The sequence below is a fragment of the Xenopus laevis genome, chromosome 3S (assembly GCF_017654675.1).
Source record: "Xenopus laevis strain J_2021 chromosome 3S, Xenopus_laevis_v10.1, whole genome shotgun sequence".
NCBI classification, from domain to species: Eukaryota; Metazoa; Chordata; class Amphibia; order Anura; family Pipidae; genus Xenopus; species Xenopus laevis.
The window spans coordinates 26872829-26889153 of NC_054376.1; the positions used below are offsets into that span (position 1 = coordinate 26872829).

The window sequence follows — 16325 nt, forward strand, 5'->3', positions numbered from 1 at the left end:
ATGCTTTAGAAGGTGAAAAGTGAAACGTTGTACTTCAATATTAGATAAACGGTTACAAATAAAAAGTAGTTGGAAAAAGTCTTTATTTCTGGTGAATTGTCTGAAACCAACTGAATTAAAAAAAGTTTTTTTGAAGGTGAAAAACCCCTTTAAGGGCTGTCACATGTTTGTCACTACTACCTCTGTTCAGCACTGGCATCTGCCCAAACAGTCCTGAGTAAAGCTGGCCATAGACGTGCAGATTTACCTTCATATAGGACGAACGATTGTTTAGTGCCATCTCCTGACCTCCCACTAACCATTCAGATCAAATAAAGTAGTAAAAGAACAGATCAGATGATGTTCTGCCCCTGATGGCAATCGTACGAAAGTTATGTCCCACAAAAGCTGGTGACAGTCTCCCTCTGATATCGTCCGCTGACGCAAATTTTCTAACCTGTGCGATAAACTGAACGACGATCGCCATCTCGCGAAAAATGTCGGGACACTCCACAGACAGTCCGAAAATCGTATGAAGCAGAGATTCGTAGGATCAAATCTTTGCGTCTATGGCCAGCTTTAGGGGCACATTTTTCCACTACGTGACCTACACCTAAAGCACATTTTAGCCTGATCCTGCACTGATTAATCATGGCTTCCTTTTATTACTCCCCTATCGTAGAATGCATACTGCCAGCACATCGGAGTGGAATTTATGTTTATAAATGATCTGGAACAATGTCAGTGGATAAGGCAGAAGTTTGAGGCCCCAGGAATCATGCAGTTTAATAATGAAGAGAAGAGGACCCTGCTTGCCAGGCTGGTTAGATCTACCAGGTAAGTGTGCGGAACAGCTTGCATATGTACCATGAGTTGTAGACAAATCACTAACTGCCAGGCATTCCTTGCGAACTTTTGTTGTGTGAGCTTAATCTCTCTTCTGCAAAGGTTTGAAGAGTTTCTCCATCGCAAGTGGTCTTCTGAGAAACGCTTTGGTTTGGAGGGCTGTGAAGTCTTGATACCTGCTCTGAAAACCATCATTGATAAATCGAGTGGGAATGGGGTGGATTATGTCATTATGGGGATGCCTCACAGGTATGTTTTATTTCTGGTTTTCCTTTCTGATTCTCCTATGCTGCTCCTTTATCCCCAGTCCATTTTGGCTTTGGGCTTTAGCACAAAACATTGATTCTTCCTAAGGCCTTTCAGTCTTTCCACTCTCCCTCTACTTTTTTTTTTTTCTAGTAGAAATATTGCAAGGGCTTAACGACTGTAACCACAAACATCTGACAGATCTGCTGTCCCAACATAACATGCATTGGTTAAACTCAGTGTTCCTTCCCCACAGTCATGAGTACTTTGGTTTTGTAACCATCTCCATGTGTCTGGCAGGGGCCGATTGAATGTGCTGGCCAATGTGATTAGGAAAGAATTGGAGCAGATTTTCTGTCAGTTTGATTCCAAACTGGAAGCTACAGATGAGGTGAGTGCCCTCCCCCCACATACCAAAAGGAGAGGTAGAAGGTGGTTAAATGACTTCTATGATAGAAAGACAGGCACTCTTTTCTGTATTAATGGGCCAAAAAGGCTCCTGCTTAACCTGGGAGTCCATTTGGGTGCAGAACCATTCTCTGTCATAACTAGAAGTTACTGGGCCCCATAGCAGAATCATTTTATGGCCCACCTAAACTTTGGGAATAAGCTGGTTATATGTCTGGGTCCCTCAGCATTTGCAGAGTCTGTTTTCTCTGTAGTTACACCCATACTGTTGAAATGAGTGCTCTCTTGCTATATTCTGCTTAAAGGGGAATAAAGTCTAAAATAGAATTTTACTGCATACAGTCAGGTTTCTTAAAAAACGGTACACATTTTTTTATAGTATATTGGAGATAGGTTTCTTTTTTCATTAAAGAAAGTAAAAATTGTATTTTATTTTACATGCCCTTTAAAGGATAAGTGAGCCTTTGTACAAAGTGAAATGTCAAAATTCATTTAAGCACTTTTGCTGTTTATTAATTCATTTAAAGGTGAACTATCGTGAAAATGTAAAATAAGCTTCATCATACTGCAATAAGAAACTTTCTAAATACAACCAATTAAATATTCTGTATCATTTCTGAAATAATCAAGTTTATCTTCACTATCCTTTTCTCAGCATCTGTTTCTCCTTATTCTGTCTTTATCCAGCAGTTGGGTGTCAGATATTCATTGACAGTTAGATACAATATATCTTATAGGGGGCTCCCTTTCCTAACAGATGTATTAGAGCTCACTCAAATGCAACTTCTAGGCAAAAGAAGCCCCCTATAAGAAATATTGGATCTTACTGTCAATGAATATCTGACACCCAACTGCTGCATAAAGACAGAATAAGGAGAAACAGATGCTGAGAGAGGAATAGTGAAGATAAACTTTAATATTTCAAAAACTATGCAGAATATTGAATTGATTTAGAAAGTTTCTCATTTCAGTATGATGAAGTTTACTGTATATTACATTTTTATTCTAAGTATCCAATATATTAAGGAAAATATATACTGCAAATAAGAAAAGATTTTGTTACAAAAGCGCCACCTGCTGGTCCCATTCCGTCCATGATTCAGTCAAGGAACTAGTCAGAAGACCGAAAGAGGGTGGATCGGACATGTTAGAAGTTATTTGATGTTTCTCATGTTTTTCCTAACAAGAGGAAAGTCAGATCAGCGCACTCTCTTCTGACAACTTCCTAGACTGAATCTTGCAATATCAATTGTAAAAGCGCTTAGAATAGCACGCATGTCAATTTTACAATTGTTTTAAAGATTTACTTATCCTTTAACTGCCCCTTCAGAGGTAGTAAATGTGTGATATCATTCAGGGTTGTGCCAGCGTGAGGTGGCAAGAGCAATCTTCATAGATGGATAAGTGCCTGTAACCCCTTAAAAAACATTTTAAAGTCCTTTTATTTGACTTCCAAGTGCCCATTCAGAGGAATTACAGTAACAACCTGCCTTTGTCACTGTTCTTTGCAGGGCTCTGGAGATGTTAAGTACCACCTGGGAATGTATCACAGGAGGATAAACCGAGTGACTGACCGAAACATCACCCTGTCCTTGGTGGCCAACCCCTCCCATCTGGAGGCAGCAGACCCTGTGGTCCAGGGAAAGACCAAAGCTGAGCAGTTCTACTGTGGAGACACCGAGGGCAAAAAGGTGACCTAAAGATAGACGTCATCATACTGAAATAAGAAACTTTCTAAATACAATCGATTAAATATTCTATAACGTTTCTGAAATCATAAAGTTTACATTCACTATTCCTCTCTCAGCATCTGTTTCTCCATTATCTCTGCAGGTGTTGGGTGTCATTGACAGATCCAATATATCTTATGGGGGGCTCCTTTTGCCTAGAAGATGTATTAGAGCTCACTCTATTACAATCACCAGACATCATGTCTGTCTACATGCAGGATTTGTGCAAAAGGCAGTTATTTTGTTTGTACTGGAATCCAGTACCGGGCCTAGGGCGGCATGATTTAAGAGGCGGCATCTCGCTCACCCGCAATCCAAGGGAGCACTGGGGACACCTACTACTGAATATCTGACACCCAACTCCTGCATGAAGGGAGAATGAGGGAGGAACAGTGAAGATAAATTTGGTTATTTCAGAAACATATCAGAATATTTGATTGTATTTATAAAGTTTCAGTATGATGAAGCTTATATTACATTTTCGTGATAGTTCCCCTTTAAATATAGATCTTTAAATAATGTCTCTCTGTGTGCCCACAGGTGATGGCCATCCTTTTGCATGGTGATGCTGCATTTGCTGGACAGGGCATTGTATACGAGACCTTTCACCTTAGTGACCTCCCATCCCACACTACACATGGCACTGTACACGTGGTGGTGAACAATCAGGTAGTGTATCTGTATTCCTTGTGTTGCTTCCTTAAAGTAACGCAAAATAAAAAAGTTTTAAAGTAATTGCAATAAGTGTCACTCTACGCTGGTAAAACTGGTGTGTTTGCTTCAGAAACACAACTATAGTTTATATAAATGAGTTGTTCTGTAGCAACAGGGGCAGCCATTCAAACTGGAAAAAAGAAAAGGCTCGGGTTACATTGCAGATTAACTCTGTAGAATACAATGGTATTTGACTGAGCTTATCTGGTACCTGCTATGTAACCTGTGCCTTTTCTCATTTGAAAGCTGCCCCTTTGCCCCACATATCATATTTATCTTCACTATGATAGTCCTTCTGTAGCAATCACACCAGTTTTACCACTGCAAGGAAACGGTAATATATATTTTACTTACTTTTTTATTTTTTGATGTTACTGTTCCTTTAACACAGTTAAACCTAAACCACACTGTGGTGCTTAAAAGGTTTTCAATTGTGGATAAACTTTCCCCTGCAGATTGGTTTCACCACTGACCCTCGAATGGCTCGCTCCTCCCCCTACCCAACGGATGTGGCCAGAGTGGTGAATGCCCCCATCTTCCATGTCAATGCAGATGACCCTGAAGCTGTGATGTATGTTTGTAATGTGGCTGCTGAATGGCGAAGCACCTTCCACAAGGATGTCGTGGTAGATCTGGTATGAGTTACCATTATTATATGCCTCTTATCTCTTGCCCCCAACCCACCCAAATAAGGTGCAAGTGTTTGTTTTGGGAAGTGACGCCGGGAGAGAGCAGAAGAACCCGCTCCAGACAAAAGAATGGAGAGCGGGCGGGCTGAGAGCAGAGGAGAAGGGAAGGCGGGGCTGGCTGAGAGCAGAGGAGAAGGGAAGGAGGGGCTGGCTGAGAGCAGAGGAGAAGGGAAGGCGGGGCTGGCTGAGAGCAGAGGAGAAGGGAAGGCGGGGCTGGCTGAGAGCAGAGGAGAAGGTGGGGCTGGCTGAGAGCAGAGGCAAGCACGTCGGACATAGAAGGGAGGGCTAAGCAACAAGCACAGACGCACAAGGGAGGGCTAAGCAATAAGCACACACACAGAAGGGGTCAAGCAACAAGCACGGACACACAAGGGAGGAATGAGCAACAAGCACGGACAGAGAAGGGAGGGCTGAGCAACAAGCAGGGACATAGAAGGAAGAGCTTACAGCAACAAGCAGGAACACAGAAGGGAAAAAGGGTTTAAAGGCACTGTTTGTAATTCTGGTCAGTGAAATTTTGGTCCAGGGAAAGACCAAAGCTGAGCAGTTCTACTGTGGAGACACCAAAGGCAAAAAGGTGACCTAAAGATGGCGACATGTAGCGTGGACAAGGCTATACATTTAAAGGGGAACTATCGCAAAAATGAAAATGTAATAAAAGCGTCATCATACTGAAATAAGAAACTTTCTAAATACAATCGATTAAATATTCTGTAACGTTTCTGAAATCAAGTTTATATTCACTATTCTTCTCTCTTCATTCTCTCTGCATGCAGGAGTTGGGTGTCGTTATAGGGGGGCTCCTTTTGCCTAGAAGATGTATTAGAACGTTTCTTCAGTATGACGATTGTATTAAATTTTAATTTTCACTATTTCCCCTTTAACAAAACCAGTTTCTTGTATCTGCATTCATCAGGGTGATTACTATATTGTGCTGGGGATCTGAATTAGGGATCTGAATTAGTGCTGGATCAGATGATCAATGATTGGGCAACTCTGTAAGGTCCTGCATTGTTTGGAATGCGCTGGGTTAGTAAATATATCCACATGGAGTATATGGCATATCATGGAGTGTGTGCTTGTATCATGTAATTCTCACTATTCACCTGACAGTACCTCTCGTCTCTCTCTGTGCAATTAGGTTTGTTACCGTAGGAATGGTCACAATGAAATGGATGAGCCCATGTTCACCCAGCCGCTCATGTACAAGCAGATTCGTAAGCAGAAGGCCGTGCTACAGAAATACGCAGAGACCCTCATCTCTCAAGGAGTGGTCAACCAACTGGAATACGAGGTACACACCTGACACAGCTTCCATCTGGTTTTCGAGGTGCTGGGAGTAGAATGTCAGTCATAATACTGTGTCTTATTCTACAGGAGGAAATTTCAAAATATGACAAGATTTGTGAGGAGGCGTTTGCCCGATCTAAAGATGAAAAGATCCTCCATATCAAGCACTGGCTGGACTCCCCCTGGCCTGGTAAGTGTTTATTTACAGTAAAATGGGCCACTAACATACAATAGCCAAGGTTACTTTCTGGTTCACTTAATTACTGGCCCTATACATTGGTTTAGTGTATGAACAGCCCTACTGGGATTGTTGGTTCCACCTCTAGTCTATTACTCAAGGGCAAAATGACTGAGCTTTCCTCTGATTACAGGCATTAGCCCCGTTGTCCTTTTATAAAGGCAAGAAAGGAAACCTAAGTGGTATGTAGGGTTGCCACCTGGCTGGTATTTTACTGGCCTGGCTGGTAAAAATGATGGTTGATCCCAATGTTATAAACAGGGAAAAATGATAAATATATAGGAAGGCTGGTATTTTTTTCCGGAAAAAGGTGGCAACCCTAGTAGTAGGAAACGTGAAAATATCTGTGTGGTATTAGTTTGTTAGAAATTCTAGCTCCCTTTACACATCTGCCTGTCTGTATGTTAATAGCAGCACAGACGTAAAGCAAGATTTCAGTCTCTGCATTGGCTTTGGGGAATCCCCTTGGTGATGCAGCCTGCTAGATTATTAATCTGGGAGACCTACACAGTGTTAGTTTGGCTTTCACGTTCAGGGCACAGAAGTTGTCACGAAATGAAGGAGAGCCAAGAATACCTACCTAGTGACACATTCCTCTCTATTAAAGGGATACTTTCATGGGAAAAGATGTTTTTGTTTTTTTTTCAGAATGGATCAGTCAATAGTGCTGCTCCAGCAGAATTCTGCTCTGAAATGCGTTTCTCAAAAGAGCAAGCAGATTTTTGATATTTAATTTTGAAATATGACATGGGGCTAGACATATTGTCCGTTTCCCAGCTGCCCTCAGTCATGTGACTTGTGCTCTCATAAACTTCAGTCACTCTTTACTGCTGTACTGCAAGTTGGAGTGATATCACCCCTCCCTTCCCTCCAGCAGCCTAACAGAACAGTGGGAGGTAACCAGATAGCAGTTCCTTAATACAAGATAACAGCTGCCTGGTAGATCTGAGAACAGCATTCAATAGTAAAATCCAGGTCCCACTGTGACACAAGCAGTTACATTGAGTAGGAGAAACAGCCTGCCAGAAAGCAGTTCCATAGTGTAGCACTGGCTCTGAAATCACATGACCTGGGATGGCTGCCTATACACCAATATTACAACTAAAATATTACAACTAAAAAAATACACTTGCTGCTCCAGGAATTACATTTTATATTGTAACAGTGTCATTTAGAAATAAAAACTACATCATAAAAATCATGACTAATCCCTTTAAGATCTGGGATTCTTTGATGTGACCTTCCAATTCTATTACCCTGGTGAAACTGAGTGCTTTTCCTTTGGAAACCGCTTGGGTTAGATCTTGGGCATAGTTTGTGGGTGTTCATTCTGTCTGTGTGACTAAAAGAACATCATGTACTCACTAAGCATCATTTCCAGGAAAGCTTTGCTCAAGGCAATGAGGGTCTATCTCCAGAAACATGTCTCGGAGAGAGCAGGACGCCTCTGCTCATAAGCGGCTTGTGTCTGCGGAAAAAAAGTTTTTCGGTGTGGTCGGATCACAGCCAAACATTTCTACGTGAAAATCCCATATTTTAGTAGAGTGAAAAGACTGGGAATGCAGCTGCAGATCAGAATAAGCAAAACTGAAGCTCTTTTGCAAAACTGGCTTGTGATTTTAAGGCTAGAGCCTGAGGCACTAAACCTAATCCCACATTATAGATTGCAGAGGGTTAATATTTGTTTTGCTAGCGTCAAAGCCTGTGTGCAATCCCTGTGCTATCAGAATTAGCCATGTGGGATCCTACCTGACCAATAACCTCCACATTTGTTACACTGAAAGTAATTTTATGCATGAGAGGTTTGGCACATGTTGCTGTTAAAGGAGAATTCAACCCCCTAGGTGCAAACATCCCCCCCCCCAATCAATTGCTTTCTGGCAGGCTGTTGTTTCTCCTACTCAATGTAACTGAATGTGTCTCGGCGGGACCTGGATTTTACTATTAAGTGCTGTTATATCTACCAGGCAGCTGTTATCTTGTGTTAGGGAGCTGCTATGTAGTTAGCTTCTCATTGTTCTGTTATTAGGCTGCTTGGGGGGGAGGTTTGTGATACTCCAACTTGCAGTAGAGCAGTAAAAGAGTTTCAGTCACATGACTGGGGGCAGCTGGGAAACTGACAAAATGTCTAACCCCATGTCAGATTTCAAAACTGAATATAAAATCTGTTTGCTCTTTTGAGAAATGGATTTCAGTGCAGAATTCTGCTGGAGCAGCTCTATTAACTGATGCGTTTTGAAAATAAATGCATTTTTCCCATGACAGTATCCCTTTAACTTGGGAAGAGCTAGGGCCCCCATATTAAATATAGTATATAGTCCATGAGTTATCGGATGTAACCCTTTCATGAGTTGCTTTTTTTTTTGTAATAAATGAAGCTGGCATTTGAAGTTGACTTGAACCAATCTCTTGCCATTTATGTATCTGAACCATTGATCATTTTTGTGTTTTTTTTTTTTTTTTTGCAGGTTTTTTCACCCTGGATGGGCAGCCCCGCAGCATGACCTGCCCTTCTACTGGGCTCACTGAGGAGGATCTGACGCACATTGGAAATGTGGCCAGCTCTGTGCCTGTGGAGGATTTCATGATCCATGGAGGTAACAGACCAGATGTATTTCTGCATGTTCATGTTTAGTATACAATCCTTTCTTACATCTCTGTATCTCTTTCTACACGTTTCTTGTCTATTCCTTGGCTTTGCTTTGGCATAGCATATATAGCAATTTTATGCAAAGCTCTCAATAGTTGTGTAGTCATTTCTTCATGTGGGCAGACAGCACTAACCATTAAACTGTAGTTAGAGGAGAGCACTCGGCGGGTCAGTAATCTACTAGAGTTGTGTTTATTAGACTACTTAGATACACAACATGTTTCAGTCCTTACGTGCCCTTTCTCAAATGTAACAAAAAAAACAGAACGTGACGGCTTTATAAACACACCACTTCCATAGTTCACAAAAAAAGGTGTGTCCAAAGTCTGTGCGTCATGCAAAAGTCCATTACATAAGGGATTTGTCCAATCGACATAAAGAAAGTCTTTAGTCCACGAAATATCTTCTTTTTAACAAAGTGTAACAAGAAATCGGTGTAACAGTGTCCATAGAAAACAATTGTCCACATAAGTGCTACATCGTGATAGATTTTGAATCAATAACATAACAAAGAGATCCTTTCATGTTCAAACTACTGGTAAACGGGGTATGTGTTGAGAATGATACTTCCGGATCCAGTCAGCTGTGCTATGGCCACCCAAGCAAACTAGCTAACCTAGTACTGCACATAAAAATGGCTGCTATGCTCTGATACAATCCATTTCAGACATTAATAAATATAGATGCTTAGCACCAGCATTAAATACCTACCATTCTCTTTATTTATCTACGTCGCTAGTGTAGTCAATATTCAAAACCGTCTAAGATTTAAAAGAATGAAGGTTATAAAAAAGGTTAAAAGGGATTGTCATGATTTTTATGATGTCATTTTTTATTTTTAAATCACACTGTTTACACTGCAAATAATTCACTCTACAATATAAAATGTCATTCCTGAACCAGCAAGTGTATTTATTTAGTTGTAATATTGGTGTGTAGGTGCATCTCGGGTCATTTTGCCTGGTCATGTGCTTTCAGAAAGAGCCAGCACTTTAGGATGGAACTGCTTTCTGGCAGGCTGTTGTTTCTCCTATTCAATGTAACTGAATGTGTCGCTGTGAGACCTGGATTTTACTATTGAGTGCTGTTCTTATATCTCCAAGGCAGCTGTTATCTTGTGTTAGGGAGCTGCTAAGGTCTGGTTACCTTCCCATTGTTTTGTTGTTAGGCTGTGGGGGTTTGGGGCTGACATTACTCCAACTTGCAGTACCGCAGTAAAGAGTGACCGAAGTTTATTAGAACACACGACTGAGGGCAGCTGGGAAATTGACAATATGTCTAGCCCCATGTCAGTTTTCAAAATTGAGTATAAAAAAACAGTTTGCTCTTTTGAGAAATGGATTTCAGTGCATAATTCTGCTGGAGCAGCTCTATTAACTGATTTATTTTTGGAGTCCTTTATGGTTCCAAAAAAATAATTTAAACCGTCCGGGATTAGCCTTTTCAGCCTTTTGATCCATTTCCCTTTAGCCTGTAGCCGTCACCACCTCTATCAGTCACAATCTCTTGTAGCACACGCACCACCTTAGCAGCACTTAACCATTTGCTTCCTGGCAGGTCTCAGCCGTATACTCAAAGGCCGCGGGGAGATGGTAAAGAACAGGACTGTGGATTGGGCCCTTGCAGAGTACATGGCATTGGGTTCCTTGCTTAAAGAAGGCATTCACATCCGACTGAGTGGGCAGGATGTAGAGAGAGGCACCTTCAGGTACTATAGTGTTTAGTAATGTCCCAGCTGTGGGGTTACATATTCACAACTGCCGACTCCACACTTCTACGTGGGAACATTAATCGTCTCTTCAGGCTTGGAGTCATTCATGTCCAGCACACTTCAGAATCTGGTTAATTGGTTGTGTTTATCAATGCATCCGCTCTCCAGATCAACTGCTCATCTCTTTATCATTTCCCCACAGTCACCGTCACCATGTGTTGCATGATCAGAATGTGGACAAGAGGACATGTATCCCAATGAATCACCTGTGGCCTAACCAGGCTCCTTACACTGTGTGCAACAGCTCCTTGTCTGAATATGGGGTGCTTGGTACGTATACGAGAAACCGCCAGAGGCGACTCATTGTCTCTCTTGATTATTTTGAACTTTCTGGGCTCGTAAGAAAGAGAAAATAGTATTTCACCGGGAAAGAAAATGCTCACACCAAAAAAAAGGCTTTGTCTATTTTACCATAAAAGTATTTGCCAGATGCTTTTACATTACCTGTATATTCAGGTAATAAAACAATAAGTTTGCTTATTTTCAGTAACCCATACCAACTAACTAGTAGCCAGGTCCGGACTGAGAATTAAAATAGGCCCTGGCATTTCAGGTACACAGAGGCCCAAACAGCTCCCACCAGCCCACTAAATACTGACTTTCTATGGGACCTTATAGCAGCCCCTCTGGCATTTGCCAGAACCCACAGATTGCCAGTCCGGGCCTGCTAGTAGCAATTACTGATCAGCGGTTTAAAAGCAGACATCATATTGTTGCTATGGGTTACTGCACATGGGCAAACTAATCCTCTTTTTATAGAGGGAGGGGGGGTTGGAGGAAGATAAATATATATTGTATAGGTAAATGCATATCTGTGAATCTCTTGTATATAGAGGACTGGCCTAGTGTTTGAACAAAAACACAAAAAGTTGACCAGACTTGTAGAGTCTCCGAAACTGAGTTAAGCCTCCACTTCACAAATTTGTCAAGGCCTCTAAGGTGCACTGGTAAGGGTAAGTAGGATGGATTCCTAGATTAGGATCAGAAGTTGTGTTTTTGGACAGGGGTGTCTGGATTTGGACAAACGGGTGGTAAAAATCTTAATGGAAGCAGATACTGGGAGTATGTGATTTGTTCCCACCAAAACTCTAAACCTGTGACTTTCCTTTTTCTCGCTCCCATCCATTTCCTAGGGTTTGAACTGGGATTTGCCATGGCGAGCCCAAATGCCTTGGTTTTATGGGAGGCCCAGTTTGGAGATTTCCACAACACGGCTCAATGCATCATCGACCAGTTTGTTTGTCCAGGTCAAGCCAAGTGGGTGCGGCAGAATGGAATTGTATTGCTCCTGCCACATGGTATGGAGGGCATGGTAAGTCGCCATATTCCTACTGTAAATCAGGGACATGTTCTTCTGGATTGTATCTTCCGTGTACCTGTGCCACGCTGATTTGTTTAGCTCTGGGTGACTGTCAGACGTATACTATGCACTCATTCACCCCTTTTATTTCCCCATAGGGTCCAGAACATTCCTCCGCCAGACCAGAACGTTTCTTGCAGATGTGCAATGATGATCCAGACGTGTGGCCTGTAAGTTTTTATCCATTTTGTTGTAATTCCAATTTATGAGCCAAGTTTTCCATACATGGCCTGAATTCCAACAGAATAGCAGCTACTGAACTCCTACCACAAGATGGCTCCAGTCCTGTGGGCAGTGGTTTAAAGGAACAGTTCAGTATAAAAATAAAAACCAGGTAAATAGACAGGCTGTGCAAAATAAAACGTTTCTAATATAGTTAGTTAGCCAAAAATGTAATGTATAAAGGCAGGAGTGACTGGATTTGTAATATAACGGCTACAACACTACTTCCCGCTTTTCTGCTCTCTTGGTTTCCACTGACTGGTTACCAGGCAGTAACCAATCAGTGACTTGAGGAGGGGCCACATGGGTCATATCTGTTGCTTTCGAATCTGAGCTGAATGCCGAGGATCAATTGCAAACTCACTGAACAGATATGTCCCATGTGGCCCCCCTTCAAGTCACTGACTAACTCAGAGTTAGAGAGCTGAAAAGCATGAAATAGTGTTCTGGCTACTCTATTAGACATCCAGTCACTCCAGCCTTTATACATTACATTTTTGGCTAACTATATTAGAAATGTTTTTTTTATTTTGCACAGCCTATTTATCCAGTTTTTATTTTTACACTGAACCTTTAAGAAAATACTCTATCTGCCATGGTATCATTAATGTAACGGGATGGACAACCAAGGATGGAATAATGAAACCAGTGACGCCTTTGTGTCACACTTTATCCTTTGTTTCCGCGCAGAAAGCCTCTGAAGACTTTGCTGTAGGGCAGCTTTACGACTGCAACTGGATCGTTGTCAACTGCTCCACTCCAGCCAATTTCTTCCATGTGATCCGCAGACAGATCCTGTTGCCTTTCCGCAAACCGGTATGTAGAGTCCTGCGCGGAACCAATTTCTAAGACCCGAACCCGCAGCCCGACACCGAACTGCATCCCACATATTTACCCACTTTGATTCACAACCCGACCCGCAACCCACCGACCACCATCAAACCGGAAGTGGTGTCCTCAAAAGTGGGCTGGGACAAACAAGTTTTGTAAAATTTTAAAAGGAGTAAAATAAAGACAATATTACATAAGATAAGAAATTTATATGAGGCAGACCTGTGGTTATACCCCCACCTGAAAATCCTCCCCTCATTCCCAAGGGTGCCCGCTTTTTTTGCAGGTAACCCACTGCAGGACTGACCCTGTGCTCCATCTCTCCTCCTCCCCCCTATATATCAAGACACTCTCTGTGCTTTTCCTGCCCAGTATCTCCAGCCCTCCTCCTCCTCCTCCTCTCAAGTTTCCCCTGTTGGTCTCTCTTACAGCTGATTGTCTTCACTCCCAAGTCCCTCTTGCGCCACCCTGAAGCCAGGTCAAGTTTTGATGACATGTTGCCGAGTAAGTTGATTACAGATATACTGGATCAGTTTCCTCTGGATATCTTTGCAGCACTGGTACTAATATTATTGTATGAATGGGAGCAAAACATTTTTCCATTTTGGTTTGTTCTGCAGGCACTCATTTTCAGAGAATTATCCCGGAAGCAGGCCCCGCATCCCAGAACCCAGAGGGGGTGAAACGCTTGATTTTCTGCACAGGGAAGGTGTACTATGAGCTCACTAAAGAACGCTCAGGCCGTGACATGGAAGGGGACGTGGCTATTGCTCGAGTGGAGCAGGTGAATGCAATCTGTGTGTTACTTTATTGGTTGGATGGCTTTTTAGCAAGTGAGGGAATACAGGGTTATGGAAGATAGATCATAGTACAAGTTGATCCAGGGACTGGTCAGATTGCCATCTTGGAGTCAGTCCCTCGAAGCAAATTGGCGAGCCTTCAAATGGTGTTTTTGCCTTCCTCTACATCAACTGGCAGTTAGGCAGGTTATATATAGACAAAGGGTTGAACTTAATGGACGTGTGTCCTTTTTCAACTTAACTTACTATGTTACTAATGCTTCTGGTGGTACAGTGGTAAGCTGTCCTTTATTATGCTGTGACGTTGTCTGCTGCAGAAACCCGACTCCCTCCCCACTACACTGATATTCAGGCATTATTTTAATGCAGCTAACGTTACCCTTTTACTTATTCTTTCAGTTGTCTCCATTCCCGTTTGACCTTGTGGAGAAGGAGGTGCAGAAGTACCCCAATGCTGACTTGGTTTGGTGCCAGGAAGAGCACAAGAACCAGGGCTATTACGACTACGTGAAGCCCAGGCTACGTACTACAATACACCGCACTAAACCTGTCTGGTGAGCATCAAACTCGGGGGTACCCAACCCGTGAACCGCAATCTATTACAAAAAGAGTTGGGTGGGAAAGAAAGAAGGTAAAGAAAGCTCCTAAGGGCTGTGATTGGCTATTTTGTAGCCCCTTTGTGGACTGGAGGCTCTGATTGGCAGTAAACCTGGTTTTTATGCAATTAAAACCTCCAAGCCTGGAATTCAAAAACAAGCACCTTCTTTGAGGTCACTGAGAGCAACATGTTACTCACGAGCCACTGGTTGGGTATCACTGATGTGACCCTTCCAATGGAGCAGAGCAATGATTTGTAAAAGTCTTCCATTATTGCCATTGCAGGAGTTTCATCACAGAGCCGCGTTCATTTTGTTTTTCCCTTCTCTCAGGTATGCTGGGCGTGACCCTGCCGCTGCTCCTGCCACCGGCAACAAGAAAACCCACCTGACGGAACTCCGACGTTTTCTCGATACTGCGTTTAACTTGGATGCCTTCAAGGGCCACTTTTAGACCTGCACCTACTTCTCTCCTTTTGCGCTCCCCGACTCTTCATCTGTACAGGGGACTCTCCATGTCTTTCCTTGTCCTTTGGCAGAGAAGCTTCTCTAAGTCATTTTGGTTTGTTGCTGCTATTAATGTGCCCCCCAACACAAGCTTATCCACAGGTAGTGGAGGAGAGGGGATGTGGTTGGTACCCATATACATCGGGCATTAACCTCAAGGGCTGTTTTTGATTCCTTTTAAAATGGTGTTAGTATTAGCGACTCCGAACAATCTGCATTCAGTTGTCCACTATCTTTTAAAGTAAGATGTCTGAATTACAACTCTGAGCCTGACTGGTGAATTCTGGGAGCTATAATTCAGCAATTGGAGAGACACAAGTTACTTGTCCTTTAAAGAAGTTCTTCCTGCCAGTCTTTTATTCCCTTTACTGCTGGCTGGTCCTGCAAGGCACTGGAATGGGTGTATGACAGATAATTGCAATGGGCTGTTTTATTCTATTCAGATTGGGTTACTAACCTGTGTTTTACCCCCTCTTATTGCACATCTACAGCCCTTTGTATATATAGATACCATTGTTTCTGTACAGAAGTGTCTGTGAGAAGGATGTTACGGATATGCACCAGACTGCAGTTCTATTCCCTCCATAGTTAATATGTTGCATAAGGACCCCCAGTAAATGCCTTGCAGAACTTTGTACATGGATAAATATTTTACCAGATATCCCGACACCCCCCCCCCCTTTTATGTCCTAGTATCAGGCGAATACCCATTTGGCTTCACTAGACCTTTTATTTGCATGAGGGAAATGCAGAGTGTAGGGCAAATGCTCCTTGTTTAGATTTTAACCCTTTCTCTTTCCAGCCGCTTTTTTAGGAGGTTCAATTATTTTATGTGCAGCTGCAAAACTATAAGAGAAGAGGATTGATCTCTGACCTCCGCTGCCTGTCCCCGCTCTTCTCCCACCATGCACTGCCCCTCTTATATACAAGCTTGCATATCATTATCTTGGCAAAGAATTCTGGGTAACACTCCATCCTTTTAGCTATGCATTTTTTTTTAAAGAAATACCCAGCATTCTTTGCTGTCTTAACCCATTCTCTGCCATCCCTAGTTCCTGTGGTTGATAAAAATAAACAGTCCCTTTACAGCCACACGTGCCAAATTCCCAAACGCAGAAGGAAGAGGCGGTGAGGAAAAAAACCAAGCGTGTCCCAGGAACCAATCAAGCTAAAGGATTTTATAAGCAGGCCACTGACAAAAACAATCTTATTTATTTTGTTAAATAAAATGATCTAAATATACAGAAGTGTCTCTTTTCATTCTTCCCTAAAAGTGGGAGCAGCTGGTGCCTTAGCTGAACCCAATCTGAAGGTTTAAGATCACATGACTCAGGAGCACTCCACTGAAGGGGATCTATTTCCTACATCAATATCAGTTTTTCTGAATCAATGGTGCTTCAGTCTCTATACTTTCCTGTTTGGAATTCCTTCAGCTCTAATAAATTTAA

The 16325-nt window shown here is 42.3% G+C and overlaps 1 protein-coding gene across 5 annotated transcripts in view; it reads left to right on the top strand.

Annotated features, from left to right (window-relative positions):
* ogdh.S (oxoglutarate dehydrogenase S homeolog) overlaps window positions 1-16121 on the top strand; it is a 41819-nt gene extending 25698 nt beyond the window's left edge. For 4 of the 5 annotated variants that reach the window (XM_018254179.2, XM_041587560.1, XM_041587562.1 and 1 more), the window contains 18 exons: window positions 662-816; window positions 928-1074; window positions 1372-1462; window positions 2991-3170; window positions 3750-3878; window positions 4379-4558; window positions 5754-5906; window positions 5990-6092; window positions 8609-8737; window positions 10348-10498; window positions 10704-10831; window positions 11695-11873; window positions 12020-12091; window positions 12834-12959; window positions 13406-13478; window positions 13595-13758; window positions 14174-14328; window positions 14704-16119. In XM_018254179.2, coding sequence (XP_018109668.1) covers window positions 662-816; window positions 928-1074; window positions 1372-1462; window positions 2991-3170; window positions 3750-3878; window positions 4379-4558; window positions 5754-5906; window positions 5990-6092; window positions 8609-8737; window positions 10348-10498; window positions 10704-10831; window positions 11695-11873; window positions 12020-12091; window positions 12834-12959; window positions 13406-13478; window positions 13595-13758; window positions 14174-14328; window positions 14704-14824 — 2436 coding nt within the window. In that variant the 3' untranslated portion in view covers window positions 14825-16119. 5 annotated transcript variants of the gene reach the window in all.
* Window positions 16122-16325: the final 204 nt, after the last annotated feature.